The sequence below is a fragment of the Anser cygnoides genome, chromosome 31 (genome assembly GCF_040182565.1).
Source record: "Anser cygnoides isolate HZ-2024a breed goose chromosome 31, Taihu_goose_T2T_genome, whole genome shotgun sequence".
Classification (NCBI taxonomy): Eukaryota; Metazoa; Chordata; class Aves; order Anseriformes; family Anatidae; genus Anser; species Anser cygnoides.
This window is the reverse complement of record NC_089903.1, coordinates 2,618,049-2,639,656: the sequence shown is the minus strand read 5'-3', so window position 1 is coordinate 2,639,656 and position 21,608 is coordinate 2,618,049. Positions and strand designations below refer to the sequence as shown.

At 37.5% G+C, this 21,608-nt stretch overlaps 1 protein-coding gene across 7 annotated transcripts in view; it reads right to left on the bottom strand.

Moving 5' to 3' along the window:
- The window catches only part of LOC125181667 (adhesion G-protein coupled receptor V1-like), a 94,164-nt gene that overhangs the window by 71,002 nt on the left and 1,554 nt on the right, over window positions 1–21,608 (bottom strand). For 4 of the 7 annotated variants that reach the window (XM_066985292.1, XM_066985293.1, XM_066985296.1 and 1 more), the window contains exons 2-15: window positions 20,627–21,371; window positions 18,899–19,272; window positions 16,890–17,066; window positions 13,737–13,917; window positions 12,914–13,116; window positions 12,131–12,260; window positions 10,430–10,510; window positions 8,967–9,106; window positions 5,970–6,579; window positions 4,808–5,023; window positions 3,615–3,830; window positions 2,172–2,416; window positions 1,796–1,977; window positions 126–940 (exon numbers count right to left, since the gene is read on the bottom strand). In XM_066985292.1, the coding sequence (XP_066841393.1) occupies window positions 126–940; window positions 1,796–1,977; window positions 2,172–2,416; window positions 3,615–3,830; window positions 4,808–5,023; window positions 5,970–6,579; window positions 8,967–9,106; window positions 10,430–10,510; window positions 12,131–12,260; window positions 12,914–13,116; window positions 13,737–13,917; window positions 16,890–17,066; window positions 18,899–19,272; window positions 20,627–21,002 (3,946 nt within the window). In that variant the 5' untranslated portion in view covers window positions 21,003–21,371. Of the gene's footprint in view, window positions 1–125; window positions 941–1,795; window positions 1,978–2,171; window positions 2,417–3,614; window positions 3,831–4,807; window positions 5,024–5,969; window positions 6,580–8,966; window positions 9,107–10,429; window positions 10,511–12,130; window positions 12,261–12,913; window positions 13,117–13,736; window positions 13,918–16,889; window positions 17,067–18,898; window positions 19,273–20,626; window positions 21,372–21,608 lie in introns of those variants that run through there. The other 3 variants (XM_066985295.1, XM_066985294.1, XM_066985297.1) reach the window with 3 other exon arrangements.

Genomic DNA, 21,608 nt, shown 5'->3' with positions numbered 1-21,608 from the left:
AGGAAAATTTAGCCTAAGAAGAAGATATCAGTTGTCAAAACATCCACAGTATCGTGTACTTGTCACGTTCTTTTTTCTTTTTCTTAGTTTTACAAAACAGAAGCCAAAACGAGAGCTTGTCTCACCTTCAGCAAACACCAGAGTCTCACCGACACCTATAAAATCCAAGTTTGGAGTAGCAGTCCCACCAATGACACGCCATTCCACTGTCACTTGTCCCAGGCTGCCTTCTGTTCTGTGTATCATTAGCTGCACGTTGGTCTGAGGACGTTCCTCTACTTCAACATACAGACCTTTCTCTGTTGCATTGGGACTTACACTGTAGATCTTAAACACTCCAAATGCGTCTCCATTCATCATTATGATAACTGTGGAGGTATTTGGCTGTCCTGTGGTTGGTTGGTTTTTTGAGCTGGCTGAGACGTTCATCAGTTCTGCTTTCAAAAGGGTTATAGTGAATCTCTCATCCAGTTCTGGCAGGCTGTCAGGCAGTATGGTAACTGTTAGATTTGCAGACTCTTCCCCTTCCTGCATTATGGCCCACTGTCTTGTAACAGGTTCATAATCACTGCCAGCGATGGCTTGTGTGCTGAAGAGGGCGAATGCACTGGTAACGTTTTTCTTGTAGGTCCGGAACCCTGAAGTGTTGTTAGTTAATGGGCTGATATCTGACGTCAGCCAAAGGCAGAGAGGAATCCCTGAGGCACTGGAAAATGTAAAGGCTGAACATGCTTGTTCTTTTAGGCACTGAGCTGCACAGGAATACACAGGGTCACTTGCTGCTGACACATTCACTCTGGTCTTGGATGGTTTGTCAGGAATTCCTTGTACAGGAGGCTCGTAGTAGGCCAGGATATCCTGACCTTGCTCCACAGCAAGAGCTACAACGTCAGTCTCAGAAGTGCTGTAGAAAATCTGCAGCTGACCAAATCTTCCCTCACTAAAAGACATTATAATAAAATAAAGTTCTGTTAGTTGACAAAGGATGTCTAATATTCTACATGTTTCTGGGTTAATAATAGAAGTGAACAAAATCAACTGACCCTTTCTGAATTGCTGAAAAATTCCAAATAACACATCAAAATGCATTCCCTTTGAAACTAGTACCAGAATAACTGAGTTATCTTATTTTTTTGTGGATAGCAAGTTTGATTATTTATAGCTTAGGTAGTAGTCTGTTAAGAATGCATATTTGTAAACATTTGGTTCTAGGAGTTAACTTAGTCTTCTTCAGGACTTGGCAGCTCTCCTTACTTGCAAGGAAGAAAAAGCCGGTGACACCCAGACTTATCATCCTTCCTCTAGGATCACATGCATAAAACCTGTTTTCCTTCTCTTATTTTCATCCTGTAAGGGCTGGCCATTTTGTCCTCCTGTTCAAATCACAGGAACAGGCTACCATGCAGGTTTAAATGATTTGATGATTAAACGGACAAAATGAATAGTACACTGTGTACGCTGAGTTTACATTGCCAATGTAAACTCAGCGTATTCAATGTATACTACTGTATACAATGTATACAATGTATACTACATGTATACAAATGTATACAAATGTATACAAAGTATACAATGTATACTACAAAGTATTCAATGTATACTACGTTTAAGTAATTTATGTAATACACAGACATCTACTTCAAAAACAATGTGTTTGAAATGAAAATACATTGAGATGGCAGATCAAAGAATTGATGCACATATTTTTATGAGAGGAGCATGAAATTTGACATTATAGTGAAAACAAAAGTGAAGAATAAATAGTAATTACAAATAAAGCACACATTATACAAACCTTCGCCTGACTGTTATGTTTGCCAGCAAATTTCTTTCTAGTGGCTCCTGAACTCGATATAAGGATTGATGAAAGAAAACTGTGCCATAAGGATTATCATTGGCAGGTATTATAATACTTGCCACGCCATCTAACCCAATAGCACCACCATTGGAGGCCTGAGTTAATTCTACACGGACAATCTCAAAGAGAAGAAAAGAAAAAGAAGTAATGCAGCTAGACAATTTGTGGTTTTTCTAACAATAATTACAAGCAAAGTATAACATGAAATTATAGCACCTTCCTGCCGGAACATTTCTTGTTTTCCATCATACATATTTCTAGAACAAGTCAAAATTAATACCATCTTCAAGGAAGATGTAAGTGCTTGACTTACTTCTTCTATTTCTGGAACATCATCAGCCAGGATTTCCAATAGTAGCATCTGAAAGGCTTCCCCAGGGGCAAAAGTAATATTGCCTGAGGCAACCTGCAAGTCCTCATCAGCAGGGTGTCCACCAATGGTAGCAACCCACTCAACAGTAACGTTACCAAGTGTCCCAGCATTGCGGATTACTGGCAGATTTATGGGTACTGATCCAGATTCAGGCTCCTCCACAGTAAATTCGGTCATCTGGAACACTGAAGTGCAGCACAAAGAGGTGTATTTCATTAACAGTAATATTTAAAATAAAAACACCATCCTAGTTACTGAATTATATATTTTATTTCACTTGATTGCATTCATTTGCACAATTAAAAAAATGTTAATCAGGTTTAAACTTCAAATTGAACTTTCAGTATCATTTTATCTGCAAATAAAATTGGCATGAAAATTCAGCCCCCACCCAAGAGTTTATTCCAACGTATCCATTGTTCAAGGCTAGCCATGATCTAAGTTTTTAGAAGACGGTCAGAAGGTAATTTTTCCCAGTGAGGAAAATTTTTATCATTTTTTATGTCACGTATGGAAAAAATGTGTCAACATATTCCATCTAAATTGTTTCAAATATAAGTCTTTCTTGTATAAAATCTTTAGTTGTTAAGAATGAAGTTAATGAATTATCCATGTGGAATTATTTACTTTTGTCAATTTCCTTTACATTTTGCTGATAAAATGGAATAACTGAAATAAAGTAGGGTACTAAAGGGAGAAAGAGTAAGTCAAATAAAATGGCTGGAAAACATACACCAGAAATACTGAAATAGAAAAAATAAATAGAAAAGATAAATTTCTAAAATGTCATTAAATTTTTGAAATTACCATTTTTTTCTCAAAACCTGTGTAATGAAACTATTTTTGGAAAGTGTCCACAATCCATTTTACTGATAATGATAGAAAGAAGAAAAACTACAATAACTAACAACCAGAACATACAAGAATGCAATTTAAGTCATATTTGTACTTTCCAATTTCCCCAGATATTTAAACCTGCTTTGCCTGATTATTTTGTAAAACAATGACACTGCACTATCTAAACAGGTTTTGGCATGTAAACTTAAGCTTCAAGCTATTGCAGAAATGCAACATTTAGAATAGATAAAAAAATACAAATTAAATTAAAATCCATCCCCATTAGGAGACTCCAAAATCCACCTTCGTCTCACAAAATCTTGATATATAAGTTGACTGAATGCTTCAATTTCGCTATATAAGGGCACCATTTGCCCTTACTTACACGTTTTAATTTAGTTTATCTTATTTTGTCCTTTACTGTGTTCATCCAGACTTCCCTTTTTGTATTCTGAAAATTTTTATTCCATTGCCCAGTAATAACTCACCCACAAATCAGCAGATTGCTACTGGACAAGAGAAAATATGCAAATAAGACTCATTTACCAAAGGATCCAAACGGGTCATCAGAAGCCTCAATGGTTATGACTGCCCTCGTCAAAGATCCAAGCAAGGCTCCTCCTGTCGTTTGATTCAGCAGCTGAACATAAAAGGACTCCTCAACTTCAGGATTGATATCATTAATTATATAAATTGGCACAGCTTTACTTGTTTCTCCTTCTAGTAAGACAACATCTGATGAGGCTACACTGTAGTCCTCACCTAGATTTGTACATGAAAAAATAACAAAACAATCAAAACACAGAAGAATATTAAGGCATTCTGGTTCATTATGAAACATCACTAATGTTTATCAGCACTAATATTTATCTGTTCTTTTTGCATTCCCTTGTGTTCATATGTTGGTGTGTTTTTTTGTGTTTTTTTTTTCTTTATCTTCATACCCAGAAAATACAATTGTTTATTTCCTAGTGCCTTTTAGATATCTGGATGGATGAAAATAAATCTCATCTTGGCCAAAACAGAGTTTACACTGTCAGTCCAAGAAGCAATTACAAAAGGTCCATTATTATCTTCCATTGAGAAGATCACACAACTGTGACATTTCTATATTTGATTTCTGATAGTTGTCTGGCTTTCCAAGAGATAAAATGAAACAGAAGTACCTTTTTCAAAGGAGATTTTACTAAAGGACATAAGGTCACTCCTTCCCTCGTGGAGCTTTTCAGGGATCACCTGAGAGCTTTACCTTTCATTTGCAAAGTAAAAGTCTTCTTGAATTGTGCGTAACATTTGTCTGTTTCACAGAGGAGTCACCAGCTCTCAATTTCCCTCCAAGAAACTCAAATAAGCCATGTATGGTAGGTTGAAATATGTACAAAGGACTAAGTACTAGCTATATATACTACTACAGGATTTTTTATTTTATTTTATTTTTTTGAGAAAGTGAGTGGCCACCAGGGAAACAAACAGCCAATTCCTTTCCTTAGTTTTCTTGCTAGATTCTTCAGTGATGATATCTCTGAGTTTTTTTAAATTTGATGTAAGGTCTCTTCTATAGGACCTGAATTCCTGTCTCCTAAGTACACTCAGTAAGTATCTCACACTTTGGTATTTTTTCTACTTGTTTTACTAGACTGCATTCAATACACACTTGCTTGCTTTGGTTGCTCGAAGCATACAGTATGCTCTTTCTGGTTTAACACAGAATGTGTATTTCTGCTATTTTGATTTCTTACCAGCTGTTGCAGTTATTGGCATAGCTTTGAATTTCACAGAAACATCTGCAAAAATTCCCCCAGTTCTGGTCACGTTAATGATTGGTCCAACATAATTTTCAGCAACTCGCACAGCTGAAGCTGAAAGCTGAAGTGTTCCAAAAGCATCATCATTGGCATTGATAATTACATGAGCTATAGTCTCACCCACTGATCCAAGACGAGGAGAATTTACAACTGAAATATAAAAAAAAACTCTTAGAGCAAGCCTGAAATGCCTCCTATATATGGCTATACTGTTCATATACATACACCTGAGTTTAGTGGATGGCCACTACTAGCTTTCAATAAAATTTTCATTTTAGATTTGGACAAAATATAACTACAAACTGCACAAGCATATTTTTGATGTTTGAATTATATTATGTCAGAAAATCCACATTCTTACTAACTTATTATTCTACCCTGCTGTGGAGCATACAAAACACCAGTTCTTTGAAGAGGTGAGGTACTAGCAAAATTACTTATTTATTTGTCCATAGGACAATAGAATTTTACACTAGCAATGATGAACTATAAGTAACCTTTCAGTTTCCCAGTAGAATTTTTTGTAGTGTTTCCCTTAAAAATCAAGATTAATGTGGGAGAGTCATGGGGGAGAGGGAAGGGAAATTAGGCATGCCAAGAAGCTCTTAAGCATAAATAAGGCTGTAATGACCTGAATTTATCTGATCGGGCAAACATCCTCTACGCTAAAAAGCCAGCATGAAGCTGCAATTCTACACCACTTAATGTTTAAAAGGCTTTTTTCGCTTTCAGTAAGTGCAACTAGCTTATTTCCTATCATTGTGCTTTACAGAAACAACAGGTGAGCAGGTATTAGCACACAAAACCAATACAGTAATACAGTTGGCCTAAAACACCTGGGATAAAGCAGATGCAGAAGGGAGAAAGAAATGTCCACCCCTGACAAAATTTTGTGGTAAAGGAAATATATGCTGACACACAGAATCTTCATACTTAATGTGAGATACTCTGACATATAACTTACAGGATTCTTAACTATACAGAGTTAGGCAGAGGTAAAATTTTACTGTAATTTCAATTGCTGCATTTTATCCTATTAAATATAAATATTAGCCTACATATTTAAGCTTTTGGTTTACATATGAAAGACACTTACTTGGCCGATCCTGTACTTTGTCGATCAAAACAGTATTGTTTAGCTCCACAAAAACAGATTCTGACCTCTCAGGATCATAATCATCCAAAATAGGCAAAGATATTGTGGCTTCGCTTTCATTGGCTGCGAAGATCACATAACCAGTAATGGGTATATAATCTTCTCCTTGTATTGCTCTAACAACATCAGGTGGAAGAAAGGGTGACTTTTCATCATCACCTAAAGTTCTGTATGTAACCACTACTGTACCAAGAAGACCACCAAGCCTTACTATTGTCAGGGAGATATTTTTTGTTTCTTCCTCAACTTTTATTGGTCTGTTTCTCTCAGAAAAGATGAACAGTCCATATGGATCATCATTAGCTAAAACTGTTAATGTTGCATTAGTGTGATTTCCAAGACGACCACCGGACACATTGATGATCAAAACTGAAAACACCTGATCCAGTTCAGGCACGTTGTCAGGAGAAACTTGTATGGTAATATTTGCTCTCACTTGGCCAACATCAAATGTTACATTCCCATATGCAGAGACCAGGTCTTCTGTAAGATCACAGACTATGACCCAATACAGAGTCACCTCAGACAGGGCCCCATGAGTTCTCACAACCTAAGTGGAAAACACAAAGATTTATGTATTTCTTTGTACTATAAGAAAGAAGAACATAAAAGTGTAAAATGGCATACAGCAAAGTCACAGAATCACAGAATATCCTGAGTTACAAAAGATCCACAGGGATTATCAGGTCCAACACCTGACTCCACACAGGACCACCCAAAATCAAATCGCATGTCTGACAGAGTAGTCCAAATGCTTCTTGAACTCTGGCAGCTCAGTGCTGTGACCATGTCCCTGGGGAGCCTGTCCCAGTGCCCGACCACCTCTGGGTGCAGAACCTTTCCCTAACCCCCAGCCTGACCCTCCCCTGTCCCAGCCCCATGCCGTTCCCTCGGGTCCTGTCGCTGTCCCCAGAGAGCAGAGCTCAGCGCCTGCCCCTCCGCTCCCCTCGTGAGGGAGCTGCAGGCCGCCATGAGGCCTGCCCTCGGCCTGCTCTGCTCTGGGCTGAACAAACCCAGGGACCTCAGCCGCTCCTCATACTTCTTGCCCTCTAGACCCTTCACCACCATAGTAGCCCTCCTTTGGATGCTCTCTAATAGTTTATGTCCTTCATATATTGTAGCACACACAGTGCTAGAGGTGAGGCTTCACCAGCACAGAGCAGAGCAGGACAATCCCTTCCCTTGACCATCCAGCATTGCTGTGCCTTATGCTCCAGAACACAGTTGACCATTTTGGCTGCTAAGGCACACTGCTGGTTCATATTTCTCTTGCTGTCAAGCAAAACCCCCAGATCCCTTTCCATGGGGCTGCTCTTCAGCCTCTTGTCCCCAGGCCTGTCCGTACAGCCAGCATTGCCCCTTGCCAGGTGCAGAATCCAGCACTTCCTCGTTTAACTTAATTCCAGTCAACTGTGACCTCTCCAGACTCCAAGACTATTGAAAAATTATTGAGAGAGGTCTTGCAATGACATCAGCCAGCTCTTTCTGTACTTTGGGATTAATCCCACTGGACCCCATAGACTTATATGCATCCAGCTGGAGCAGCAAATCCTGCACAAGTTCAAAGTTGGCTGGGAGTTTATCATCATCACAGTCCTGAAATTCAGAGCTTTGGGTGTCCCCGAGCCCATCATTGGTGTTAAAGACAGAGGCAAAGAAGGCATTAACCTCTGCTTTATTGGCGTACTTATTTGTGAGGTTACCAACCTCAACAAGTAATGGATCAATGTTTTCTCTGCTCCTCCTTTTGCTGTTAGCATACTTTAAAAAAAGCACTTTTTGTTGTCCCCACAGTACTGGCCAGCTTCAACTCTGAGTGAACATCACCTCTGTAGTCCTTGTTCAACTGACCTTGCTTCCAATGCCCACAGATTTTCCTTTTTCGCCTAAATTCTAGAATAAGATCCCTGCTCAGCCAAGCTGGCCTTCTGCCCAGCTTGCTCAACTTCTGACTCTTTGGAATTGCCTGTTCCTGTGCTCTTAAGAGGTGTTACTTAACTAACCAGCACTGATGGACTCCAATACCTTCAAAAGCAGGTTCCAAGGGGACCTCACAAACTAGTTCACTGAGTAGTCTGAAGTCTGCTGTCTCCATAGCTAGGGCTGAACTTTTGCTGGCAGTTTTCCTCCTATTACCAAAGATTTTAAACTCAGCCATCTCATGGTCACTATGGCCAGGACAGCCTCCAATCACCACTTCACCCACAAGACCCTCACTGTTTACAAGCAACAAATCTGGAGGGCACCTTTCTTAGTCAGCTTCCAGAGTAACTGTACCAACAAGTTATTGTTAACGTGCCTCAGGAATTTCCAGTACCTGTTTGTATTGGCTGTATGGTATTCCCAGCTAACATCTGGGAAGTTGAAGTCACCCACAGGGACAAGGGCAGATGACCTAGAGATATCCCTTAGTTCATTATAGAATAATTTGGCAATGTTGTCCTCCTGGCTGGGTGGTCTATAGCAGACTCCCACAACAACTTCATCTTATTGTTATAACTTATTTCCATGTCCCTTAATCCTTACCCGGAGGATCTTAAGCATGTCATTGCCAACTGCAAGCTGCACACAATCCAGCCCCTCCATTATATACAGTGCAAAGTCATTGACATGATGAGTTAAAAATAAACTAATTTTAAAAACAGTGTAATCTTTATCATCTTAGCTTTGCTGTATTTGTTGTGTCATCAGCACTTACTTTAAAATATTCATACCTCAAATGTAAACAAGTAGAAGTAAATTTAAACTTATATAAAACATTTTAGTTTTAAGCTGAAAGATACACTTTAGAAAGTGAAGTATAAAATGTCAAGACAAATGTACATGATAAAGTTAAGTTAAAATGCTGTAGACCTATTATAAAAATATTGCAGAATGCTCTGTAAAATAGACATAAAAGAGGATTGCATAGCAATATGAGACCCAAAACTTTCTAACCTGCAACATAATATTGCTATCTCCATCTTCAGGCTCAGTTCCATTTACCGAGAGTGACTCAGTACTGAACTCAAAGACGCCATGAGCATCATCAGAAGCCTCAATAGTCACAACGATGTGGGATGCAATTCCCAAGCTGGCTGTAAGTGCAAGTGCCAAAATGAGTTATTTTTTTATACCATCTTTTCTTAAAAGCTAAGGAAGTTTGTTACAAAAAGCACACAGAAAAGCATAACTGGAATATTTCTGCTGTTTTGCATTTTGTGGTGTGTTTTTTTTTTGTTTTAAATGTGGAATAATTATCCACATGGATAAGGAACTCACTTTCAATAATGCAGTCCTGGCAGCCCTTCTATGGAACAACACTCCAAAGCAACATATAAAATGCAAATATTTTAAGAGAGGATCAAAAATAAAATTACTTGTCTAATTAAGGAAAATGAACTAGAATTTAGGGTAGGGGAGAGTTACGTGGTAAAACACAGTGTAAGCAGTGCAGACAGGACAAAAGCAGGTACTATTTTAACTGAAGCTGGAACAAAGAAAAAGCTAGTCCAGGAAATTCTACTACTGTAATGATCATCTTGTGTGAGATAACTTGCTGCTTAGAAAGAGAAAGAGCCTGGCATTTTAAAAAAAATCTGGAAACACAGAAGAGGAAACAACACTTCCCAGGAAGTTCCAAAAAGTGGTTAAACCACAGACTTACTCTCAGGTTCAAACTGAACTCCTTTGTATTTTCAAATAAAACAGAAAATCAGGCTGTCACTGTGGAATAAATTATTTGATTTCGATAATGGGTGCTAACACAATATTTTCAGGTCTCTAGGGTTTAATTCAAAATCCGCCATCATTAGCGTTTCCCTCATAGTAGGTGCTTTTGTTTTCATCTTATTTCTGCATATTGTATGTTTTTAATTTTCTCAAGATTAAATTATCTTTGTTTTCTGTATGTTGTGACAAAAATAGACTTCAAAAATGAAAAATAATCAAAGCATTCTTTTAGAAAAAAAAGAGCTAACACCACTTTTTATTAAGAGTATTTTTGAGATGCAGAGATCAAAGCATAAAGCAAGTGGCAAAAGAAAGTATCAAAACACACAGTCAGGTAATTTTTAAATTACCTTAAATTTAAAAAGTTTCTCTCCTCTTTGCTCTCCAGAAAATTTTACAAAATTTACAAACAAAGCTAATTTTTCTAACTACTTCTGGAATAACTACATTGTGTTCTATAAAAATACAGCTTTGAAGATAGAGAAGCTGTTATTTTCTGTATTACGGTTAGTATTGACTGTTGTTGAAATTGAGCCTTTTTTAAAATGGGAAAGAATGTTTTGACAGGACTCTATGATATATCTCAAACCACAAGCAAAATAACACTATGATAAACTGTGTCAGTAGTGTAGTTCATGAGGGATATTACAGTTAGCATAAAGAAATAAAGATTAATCCAAAATGCTTACCATGCTGATGGACAGTTGGAAGGAAGAAATCCATGTTCCCATCACCACTACCACTGCCATCATTTCTAAAGAGCTCAGCAACTTTAAGATGACAGACATACAGATATATACACATATATACATTTATAAATCAGAGCGCAAGCAAAGAGAAATTTAAACTATTCTGGACAACAGGAAAAAAAGAGGGAAGCACTCTAGGAAGGTATCAACTTTGCTTCTGAAAGTGTACAGGAGTTCTAATAAAGACTGAAATATTTACATATGCCACCTCTTACTTAATTTATGACATTGGAAATAGCAATGGGAAGTCAGAATGAAAGAAAACACATACACATAGTTTATCTTTCCTCTCTTTCCCTCTTTGTGTCCCCATTTTGTATTTCCCCTTTCTCACTCCTAACTGAGGCTTGTCATGGAGGAATCTAAATTGAAAAAAAAAAAAAAAAAAAAAAGGTAGGGGAGACGATAAAGTCCCTCAAGCTCCTTATTCTAATATTTTCTCACAAAGTGAAAATGTTGGGAAAATCTGCAGAAAACTTAACTAATGGGGACTTCATAAGCTTTGTGTTTGTGTTGGAAAGGCCAAAAAGAAGGCTCATTTTAAAAAGGCTATATAGTTACTGGATTACTAAAGTTAGTTGTAAATTTTCTGTCACAACAATTTGAAAGAGAAAAGTTTGACTCCTTTTAACAAAACAACTATTCAACCAAAAAGACAAAATACGTGAAAAGTCTCAAGACTTTACCAAAAGAATCACTGAGACCATGTTGCACCATAGACACATACAATCATAGCAGAGAGCTGGATTAATTCAAGGAAATCTGATACATCCTCCCAGAAGGGACCACACTTGCAATTTCTGAATTGTTTAAAAAAATAACATCAGTTTAAAAAAAAAAAATCAATTTATGGCTGTCAGTGTTTCTAATTACTTTTCCCTCCAACAAGCTTTACAATCTCCGTTAAAATTTTTCTCAAATGGAAAAAAAAATCTGTAAGGTATTCAGGGGTTTATGTGGCAGCACCACTATGCTTTGCCGTCCCTTCAGACTAGCCCTTCAAACCAATAATTCTTTCAAGTGTTTGTCTTGTTCTTACAGACAGTTATCTACGAGCTACCTCTGCAGCTACAGCTCAGCAAACTCCCTATGGCCCTCAACATCCACAGCCTATTACTGCTATAATCCATTTGACCTATGTATTGCAGTTCTTCTGATTTCACTCATGTGGAAGAAAAAACAAAACAAAACAAAACAAAACCCAAAACAAACAAACAAAAACACAACACTTTGACTGTTTAGCCTTAAATATTTTATAAATATTCCATATTTTTGAAATGCAACATATTGCTAATATATTTTTGCATTATTTTAGTTCTCATTACCAACCATGAAGTTATACAAAGTGAAAAGCAGCAATTGCCTTTAGATGACCTAACAGATGGCAGTGATACACTTTCCCTAATACATGGTAATAATATACTTGCTATGGGATCTGGTTGTTTCCACCAAGGATTAAGAAAAGAACTGAGGAACAGTTCTTCCCTACGAAAAAAGACAGCTGTATGGGGGTGGGGATGTAGAGGTGCTTTTTGTTTGTTTTCAGAAATAACATAGAAAATAATGCCAAGAAAGACAAGATTTTTATGAACGAGTAGAGGTCATGAAAATACAACTAAGGGACTGATATATGTGCCTTACCTCCTCCCTCTGGGTTCAACAGCTCCACTTTAAACGTTTTTTCTAATTCAGGAATAGTATTATCAGTGATGTTAACAGTAATGTACTTGTATCTTTCTCCTGGCTGAAATTCCAGTGTACCCACAACAGCCTGCAATATAAGAGCTCTTCATATTTTTGTTCAAGTCTAATGTTTTCATCCATGTAAAAAAAAGAAACAGAACCTTCATTTTGTCTTTTTCAAAACATCTACTTTTCCTCACTTAAGCTTTAAAAAAAAATCTGAAAAATCTGTTTTACAAAAGAAAAAAAAAAAGAAGAAGACATCTAAGTTGACATACTGGTGAGCATCTGCATTCATGTACATTTTTCTTATTTTTCTGCACAAATGATCAGTTGGACAAGCAAGTGCAGATACACGCAGGTTATTTTGCTAGGCATATACAAATCCCAGTATGTACAAGCATAATGTTAACCTGTACATGCACTTGAATAATATGGTCTGTAACAACAGCAAAACTCACAAATTGCTACACTGGAAACTCTGTTAAGAAAAAAAAAAAAAGTTCAAAACCAGAGGCTTTTCCTAGACAATGCAACTTACTGCAGAGAAAAGAATGGAGAAGTCACATGATGTATATTTTTAAGTGAATATTACATATCCATTTGCCACATCACCTTGTAAAGTAGTCTTTCTGTGAAAGAATCATAGCTGGGCTAGAGCAGTCAAACTGAAAGCTATCTCCACGATAAATAACTCTAATTAATTCCAAAACAATTATACCACCTTGGCAGTTGCCATACCTGATAATCTTTGGGACTGAAAGCTGTGACTGGCACTGTTCTGTATTCCACCAGAACTGTTCCAAGAAGGCCTTGTGCACGAACTACCAGTAATCTGACGTGTCCAGCTTCTTCTTTAATAGTAATATGGGGCACAGAAGAGGCTGGAAGAATCATTTTATCACCTGGCTGAGGAGGTGGCCCCACAGAGAACTGGAGCAGACCTGGAAGACAAGAATTACTACTTACATGGCTTTTCATAACAAATTTTAAAGATGATAAACAATTTAAATAAAGTGATTGATAACATATCTTGTGATGGTTCTGAAATTAAAAACCACATATACCAGTATACCCTTAAGCCTCAATCACACTATTTCCAGAGATGTGCTGTGTGCCTTACCCTCTCTCACTGATATTCTTGTCAGTCTTGATAAAAGGCACAGCACAATAATAAAACCTTCTCTTCCCAAAAGAGCCTCACAGGCCACGGTTTTGCGTATTTACTGGTACAAGACATATGGAGAAATGACTCTCATTGTCAGGAATTCTCATTTGATGAAAAACCTGGACAGGATCAACTACATGCAGAGCCTTTATTTGCCCTCACAAGAGAATCATTGCTTGTTTGGGCAGGGAAGATTTGAGGCCTTTTTGTAAAATTATAAAAGAAAACTAATTCAGTATTCATTCATGTATATAAACAATGAATTAATTCAAGTCAGATAAAGTGGAATATATGAGATTGCTTCCTCAACTATTACAACCAAGCAAAGTTTTCATCTGACTGGAAAGAACTACACAATAATCTGAAACAAAGCTGTATAATTCCCATCATTGTTACCGTATGGGTGGTCACTGGCTTTGATGCTGATATCAGTAGTTTCCTTTTCTGGATCTATACTTGCTCCACTGGTAGGAGTTGAACCTAGTTTCCCATCTCCAGACACTGCAGAGACTAATGTCACACGGAAATATTCATTTAACTCCGGAATGTCATCATCAATAACATGCAAATTTAACACCTAGAGAAGGACCAAATCATGGAGAAATCAAACCATGCAACATTCTTTGATTAGTCAGTCAGCTGTATCTGCTGTATAGTTCTGAAAGCAAAGGACACTATTTTTGCTCTCCACATAAATTCAACTAATTTCTAAGATAACATTTTATGTCTAGAATATGCTTTCCAAAAACAATGCTTCCAAGCTACTGGAAATGGAAGGCATATTTTCTGAATTGTTTCAAACTACATAAATAAGTGATAATAAATACTTGTTTGGTTGGTTTTGTATATCTTCACAAAAGCAGAGTTTAATTTCCATGTACTGAACATGAAATATCTGATAAATTTTAAAATCTTTTTGAAATTATGCTTATGAAGAGACATTACAGTGATTAATCCAATTTAGAGAGCAAATAAATTGAGCTTATTATACCACCTGACACTTTGACCTGCAGATCATACGATTTACTAACATAACCTTGCTCTAAACACGCTAACACATTCACTTCAGAAAATTCCATCTTTCTTTATGTTTCGATATGGTCGGACAAACATATAGAAAACATTTAAGTAGCTGATCATGTTTAGAGGCATGGTAATGAGTAGATTACAAATGTCAGTTGAAAGTCCCTTAGGATATCCCACCTGAAGAGCAGCTTGCTACCAGCCCGTTTCTTAGAGCCATGCACATTAGCTCCTCTGTATGTATGCAGTAAATTGGACCAGTAAGCTGTGTAGCAAGAGCCTACATCAGCCATTTTCTGCCACTAGATAGAGTAATGTGGGCCTCGTCTATGTTGCCATGCTAGAAAAGCTTTGGAAATTTCTGCTATATATGATTGTATGAAATGCAGTAATATCATTTCACAGAGAAATAAAGCTGAATGAACAAACTATTATAACATGAATGAACTATTTTCAGATACCACACGCTTTTGCCAGTCATCACATTATCCAGATTCACAGTTCTAGTGAAGTCACTGGGATCCCTGCAAATGACTTCAGCGAATTTGAGTCCACATTGACTTCTGCAGCCTGATATAAGTGAAACTGAGGATGGTATTTTCTACTCACAATTCATCCTTATTATACAAACAATAATAGAAAGTGTATGTTGTTTCTACAGTACTGTGGTCCCGCACCACTTCTTCAAATAAATTTAACAATTCTGTGCTGTACATCAGGATTGAATTCATTGAAACAGATTATTTTTATTTCTATTTCTAGCACACGCTGTTTATTACCACAGAATTTTAATCATAGGACAGCCCACGCTGGATGGGACATCAAAAGATGAAGTTCAATGTTTCATGGAAAAAAAAAAAATAGATGAAATAATCCAGCACCATGTTCAACTGCATCTTAAGCACCCCTGGTGATGGGAATTCTACCATAGAACCATACATTGGTTTGGGCTGGAAGGGACCTTAAAGCCCACCCAGCGCCACCCCCTGCCATGGGCAGGGACACCTCCCCCCAGCCCAGGCTGCCCTCAGCCCCATCCAGCCTGGCCTTGGGCTCTGCCAGGGATGGGGCAGCCGCAGCTCCTCTGGGCAGCCTGGGCCTGGGCCTCACCGCCCTCTGAGGGAAGAATTTCCTCCTTCGCCCCCTCCCTCGCCCTGCTGCCCACGCTGCTGTTGGTGCAGCCCAGGGTACGGGTGGCTTTCTGGGCTGCAAGCACACATTGCCGGCTCATGTCGAGCTTCTCATCAACCACCACGCCCAGGTCCTTCCCCCCCCAAGGGGTGCTCTCAGTGCTTTCTCTGCCCAGCCTGTGTTTGTGCTTGGGATTGCCCTGGCCCAGATGCTGAGGTCGGGACAACCCGACCCTGTCCCTAAGGAAGTCGTTCCAGTAGTTGTAAAAAATTTCAAGACAAAACCTCTCCCACTCTATCTTTGTACTCTTTGCCCTCTGTCTTCTCCTGTGGTTTCTTGAGAAGAGAGAGCCTCTGTCAACTCTGGAGCTGCCCTTTAGGTACTGTAATAATGGGATCAAAGTCCCCTTCTAAAGGGTGAAAAGATCTAACCCCTTGAGTCTTTCCTTAGAGGACAGGTTCTCCAGCTCTTTGATCATCTTTCTGGCCCTCTTTTGGACCTCCAGTCTGCCCACATAATTTTTTAATTGTGGGCCTCTGTAGCTTTGAATTCCTACTCTTCAGTGTATCCTGGTATCCTGGTATTTCTTTTTTCTTTTTCTTTTTTTTTTAAACTAATTCAGATAAGGAATTTCGTAAGACTTTTAGAAAGCTTTCTCAGAAGCAGCTAAAGCTTCCCTTATGTATCATTTCTCTTTCTCTCCCCCAACTCAGAGATGCAATTCTGATTACCAATTTCAGGTGTCTCTAAGGCCAGAATATTGAATAATTTCCTTATGTTCCAGTTGCTCGCACACTTTATGCAGAGGAATAGATTAAAGCAGACAGTAATCATTTCAGGGAGACTCAAAAACAGCTATTGTTACAAGAACACCTTTAATCTCCTGTTTCTGATTTTGAATTTAAAAGGAGACAGAACCTGGATAGCCTTGAGTGCAAGAACAGCAATGAATCTTACTATTGCCTATTTAATTGTTGTGGACATAAATTTGAGTTACAACACTCAGATCAAACCTGATCATTTTCCAATTTCGAAAGTACATGGACTATCTACACTTTTTAAAGTATATGTACACATACACATAAATACAGTTAATATTTTTTATGTATATGTACATATATCTAATATGTACATGCACACATGGTGACTTTTGAACTGACATATACACAGAGCTACAAATAACACTTTCTTGTTGTCAGGGATGGAAAAAAAGAAAGAAAGAAAATATATATATAACAAAAAAATAACAAAATAACAAAATAAAAAATAATAAGAAGAAAAGCCATGTGAAGTAAACACTCTCTAGTATGCAAACCAGCCAAGCACCCTCAGAAGGTATTTTCCAGGAGGTTTGTAAAGGACAGGATGAATTGTTAATAGGAAGGTAGGGTTTACCTCTGATCTCTGCCAAGGAACGAATGTGATAGTGCCACTGCTATTAGAAAAATCGGTAACAGAGTAATTAATGCCAGTGGAATCAACCTGTGAGATAATGTACTTTATATACACATAGTCTAGGGCTCCCCTTGTACGCTCCACAACACAGGATATAGTGGAACCTTCATCAGCAGTCTGGAAGAAAGCGAAAATTTGGAACGTTTATTACTGTCAAAGTAAATCAAGGCAATTTCATTAAATAACACGAAAATATTTAATGCCAGACAAATGTTCAAGTAAAAAATTGCTGTCATGTTACTTTCAGCTCTTTTGGAGTGTTAGGAAGCTGAAACTGACCTTGATGCCAATCAGAACAATCCTAGTGGAATCTGCAAAAGTCTGATGCCTCCCTGAGGACTATTAAGGTAACAAATAACAATACACTGCAGTTCGTCCTGGACACAACCCCTTTCCTAAAACTATGCGTCAGAGACAGAATCAATATGCTTGAAATGTACCTGTCGAAAGCAAATGAAACTATTGCTTTATAATAACGTCAATATTGTAATTTTCCTTAGCAATAATTTAAAGAAAGATTTGGATCAGCACTTTCTCTAACCAGACACACTATGGATAGAAATAAACTATACCATCATCATTCAGAAAAACAGATTTTTCTCTTCTACTGTCCTCCTTACAATTCTGTATCTTCACAGATAACATGACTTCTGCAGCGACAACTTCACGTCTCTGGAATGAAGCTTTAATTGGTACTGACCTTCTATTTTAGAAAATAACGTTCATAAAATTAACATAGAAAATAATTTTATCTGAAAGTTATTGGAAAGGTTAAAGCTATCTTATGCATTAGATAAATTTCAGGGCTGCTTTGTAAGAAAGCATAGATACTGTGTGTGACTTCAGCTGCCTAGTAGACAGATATGCACAGTTAAACTACTGGTAAAAAAATGCTGTGTTCCTGCATCACCACTAAGAGCTCTAATACTTCCCTGGTGAAATGGACATATGATAGGTGCAAAACAATTACCGTGCCATATAATTATTTTTTTTCTTCATGGTTGGCTGATGATCTGTGGCATCACAGCGTATCAGAGGTACTTGAACCTGAAGGAATCTATTATCATAGCATATGGTAGGCACACAATAAGCAAACTGAACCAAACTGAAAACTAGTATCACTCAGGCAAGACAGTTATTTTAAAAACATCATAAGCACTTTGATTAAAAAAGAATGTAATTAAAGCTCATAAGAGTTCCCAAATGAAAACTATATTAAATTTTTTTTTCCACAAAATAATCCAATACCAGTAGAGATAGCTATCATGTTATTCCCCCTTATAATTGATTAAAGAAGTAAAGAATGATTTATGTTTATTTCAAGCCTCCTCAAAAAGTAGCAAGTTTACACTCTGCATATAGAATGGATACCACTGAAAAAAGATTTCATCTGTTAAAACTAAAACAACAAAAAAAACCACTACTAAATCAACCAACTGACATCAAACATATGCAAATTATAACTTAGTTTATGACAGCAAATGAAGGTGGAAAAATCCATAACACTTTGTCATTGCATGATCTCTAGTAAAATTATCTCAAACACATCATGTGACACAGAAAACTAAAATAAAAATCTTTGCAATAATCCATTCTCAAAAAAAAACCAGAGAATTAAATCTTACATTTTAACTGGTAACTCAAATGTAACAGAAGTGAAGGTAAAATATTTTTCTAGAAAAAAAAAATTAAGCCTTAGTCTTCAGTTTATATAGTAAACTAAATTTTCTTAACCATTTTTTTCTTTAGTTTTTTAAAATTATATAGTAAATCCCAGTGGAACTGAGGTTGTATTAACAGAACATATGCATCTCCAAATCCTAGGAAAACTTTGCTTAACCACAAAAGCAAACACTGCAAAATCTAGGGTTTGTTCAGGTCACTTGGTCCTGCCATTTAGCTTTCTGTGCCTGAAATATCACCTACAATTTCCATTATGACCACCTTACCTCAGGGATACATGCTCCAGTGAAGCCAAATAAACCATTAGCATTATCACTTTTCTGTATTCTTAATCTTGCTGTGGTGTTTTCTTGTGAAATTCGAGCTCCACCACGCACAGAAATGAGCTTTAGTATGAATAATTCTTCTCCTTCTTCCTCTTTGTCATCCTTTGCAGACACGATGAATGATTTATTGGTCTCTCCTTGCCAATACTCCAAATACCCAGAGACAGGGTGGACATCACTTTTTGCAGGAGTTGCATGAAGTTCATAGATCTCTGCTCGTGTCAACTTACGCTCATAAAGCCTTACATCCTGCATTAACCCTGTGTACCTACTGCTGCCGTTGATTCCTGCTCCAATTCTTACTATTCCTGGACCTGAGAAGGAAATTATAATTTTTTCTCATGTTATTGTATTTGTATGAAACAGTCAGCAACTGACTACCTGTTTTTCTTAAAAACCAATGGTAAACTGTTCATTGTCCCTGGATGAGGAATCATATTGATCTTGAGATCCAAAATCAGGAGGTTCCTTGAGCCTCATCTCAATGTTACAGGTAAGTCCTCACAGGCCAAACAATTCCATCCTATGCTGTCCAAGTTTTTCATCCTATTAGTTCTAGCAGCACATTATCATCATCCCTCATTTTTATAAGTCTTAGAGACTTGAGGCTCCCTCTTTCCTCCACAGATTTTCAGAGCAGAACTGCAACCCCTTTTAGCCCTTGTTTTGCTGAACAAATCCTACTTTGTTTCCCTCTGCTAGGGCAGCTGATCCATTCTGATGATACTCATGATTACTGCATTAACCCTTCTGGACATCCATTTCATCCACCACACTGTAATTCCATGCAAATTCCAAACTCTTTTTACAACAGCATTTATATTTCTCTGTCTCCAAACTATAGGATCACAGCTGCCTCATATTCATTCCTACTCTATCCTATTCTGTGCCATGCTATGCTCTTGTGCTAAAACACACACATCAGCTGTTTTCAGTTGCCTTTCAGAAAACGAAAGAAAACAAACAAACAAAAAAAGCTGTGCTCTTCAGTGTATTGTCATACATATGACACTGAGTGGCAGTTGTAGAGATGAGCAACCACAGGAACTGATAAAAGTCCCAGGGCACAAAGTGGAGGATGCTGAGAAAAACTGGGCTGCTATGCACACCACTGTGTATTACCCAACATTCAACGGAGAGAGATGACATACTTGCCTTACTATTGCATTATCCCCAGACACACGCCATCCCCACTAATAAAGAAAATTTACAGCACAGACATATCCTTCTAGCAATAAAAGCATAATTGCATTTCACATATATTTGTTCTAGAAACCGAGGGAGGGAAAAAAAAAAAACCTCTCAGCCTCTCAGCTTAGCTACAGTACTGCAAGTGTGATGGAAATTACTAATTGCAGAAGTACTATTCTTTTTACAAATGGAAAATTTGATTTCTTAAACTTCAACCTGGAATTTTAAAAGCAGAAATAAAATAGTACACCATACAATTAATAGTCCTCTACTCTCACTCAACATCGCAGCAGTTTGAATTTTTTAGAACATTCACACAATTTCCATAGGCTTTCTGAAAATCCTCAAAGAATTCTTATCCATTCCTTTCAATTAACTTAACAGATATAATCATTTCAGTGTATTTCTTCCACCTTTGAAGTGGCTAGACTATGCATTTCAGAGCTTTATATATGGAGAAAAATAGCAAAGGCTCACCATCAAGAATTGCTTCTCCTTTTAGACTCTTCATTCCTCCCAGAACTAGAATTCCATCAACGTAAAATTCAATTATACTTTCATCCAGAGTAATCAGAACGTGAAGCCAAGTATTCTCATCCAGGTATTTCATGACTGATGTTTTAGCCATGTATGTCATATTGGACCCTAATGCTGTATAATGAAGCACTACAGAAACATGAGAATCATTTGTCTGAATTTTCACACCATAATATAAAGTCCCATTATCGTTATCCTTTTCAACTATATAGCCATCTGTACTGACATTAGGAATTAACCAAGCTGAAAATGTAAAATTGGTTACTGCATTATTTCCATTGTTATGGGTATTCAGGACCGATAATGCCAAATGCATCCTCTTTTCCACTGAAATACAGAGCGTCTGTTCCACTGTGATGGCGCCTCATGTGGGGCTGTGATTGTACTGAGCTTGGGAATGATCCAAGCAACAAGAAATCTACCATTGATGGCAGTCCAGCTTGGAAGGTACTAGACAGTATTTCCCAACCTAGTCGGACAACACCAAAGGTGCCTTGCTGTCTCCAGATGGTGAAGTCCGTAATATAGGAAAGGTCATCTTCAGAAAGAGTATCTTCCACTATCTCTCTGTCCTGGCTCTCTGGATCTATAACAAACACTCCAAAAGGGTCATCATTGAAAGGGATCATGACAGTTACAGTAGGACTGGTTTCAGATAACTGACCACCAGGACCAGGAGACCCACCTGCGTAATAGAAGTTAGAGTAAAAGTTAATGATTAAACAACACACTCAGAAAAAAGTTTCAAAGTACTTTTTTTTTTTTTTAATAAAACAAGTTTCTAAAAAAACCTCAAACCCTCCTTTAAGATCCTCTGGACTTATAGCAAATGATCTAACTTGAAAATTACATAGGTTAATTGTATTATTCTTAAAACACTGTGCTGATGTAATTTCAGTAGAAAACAAACCCACATGCTATT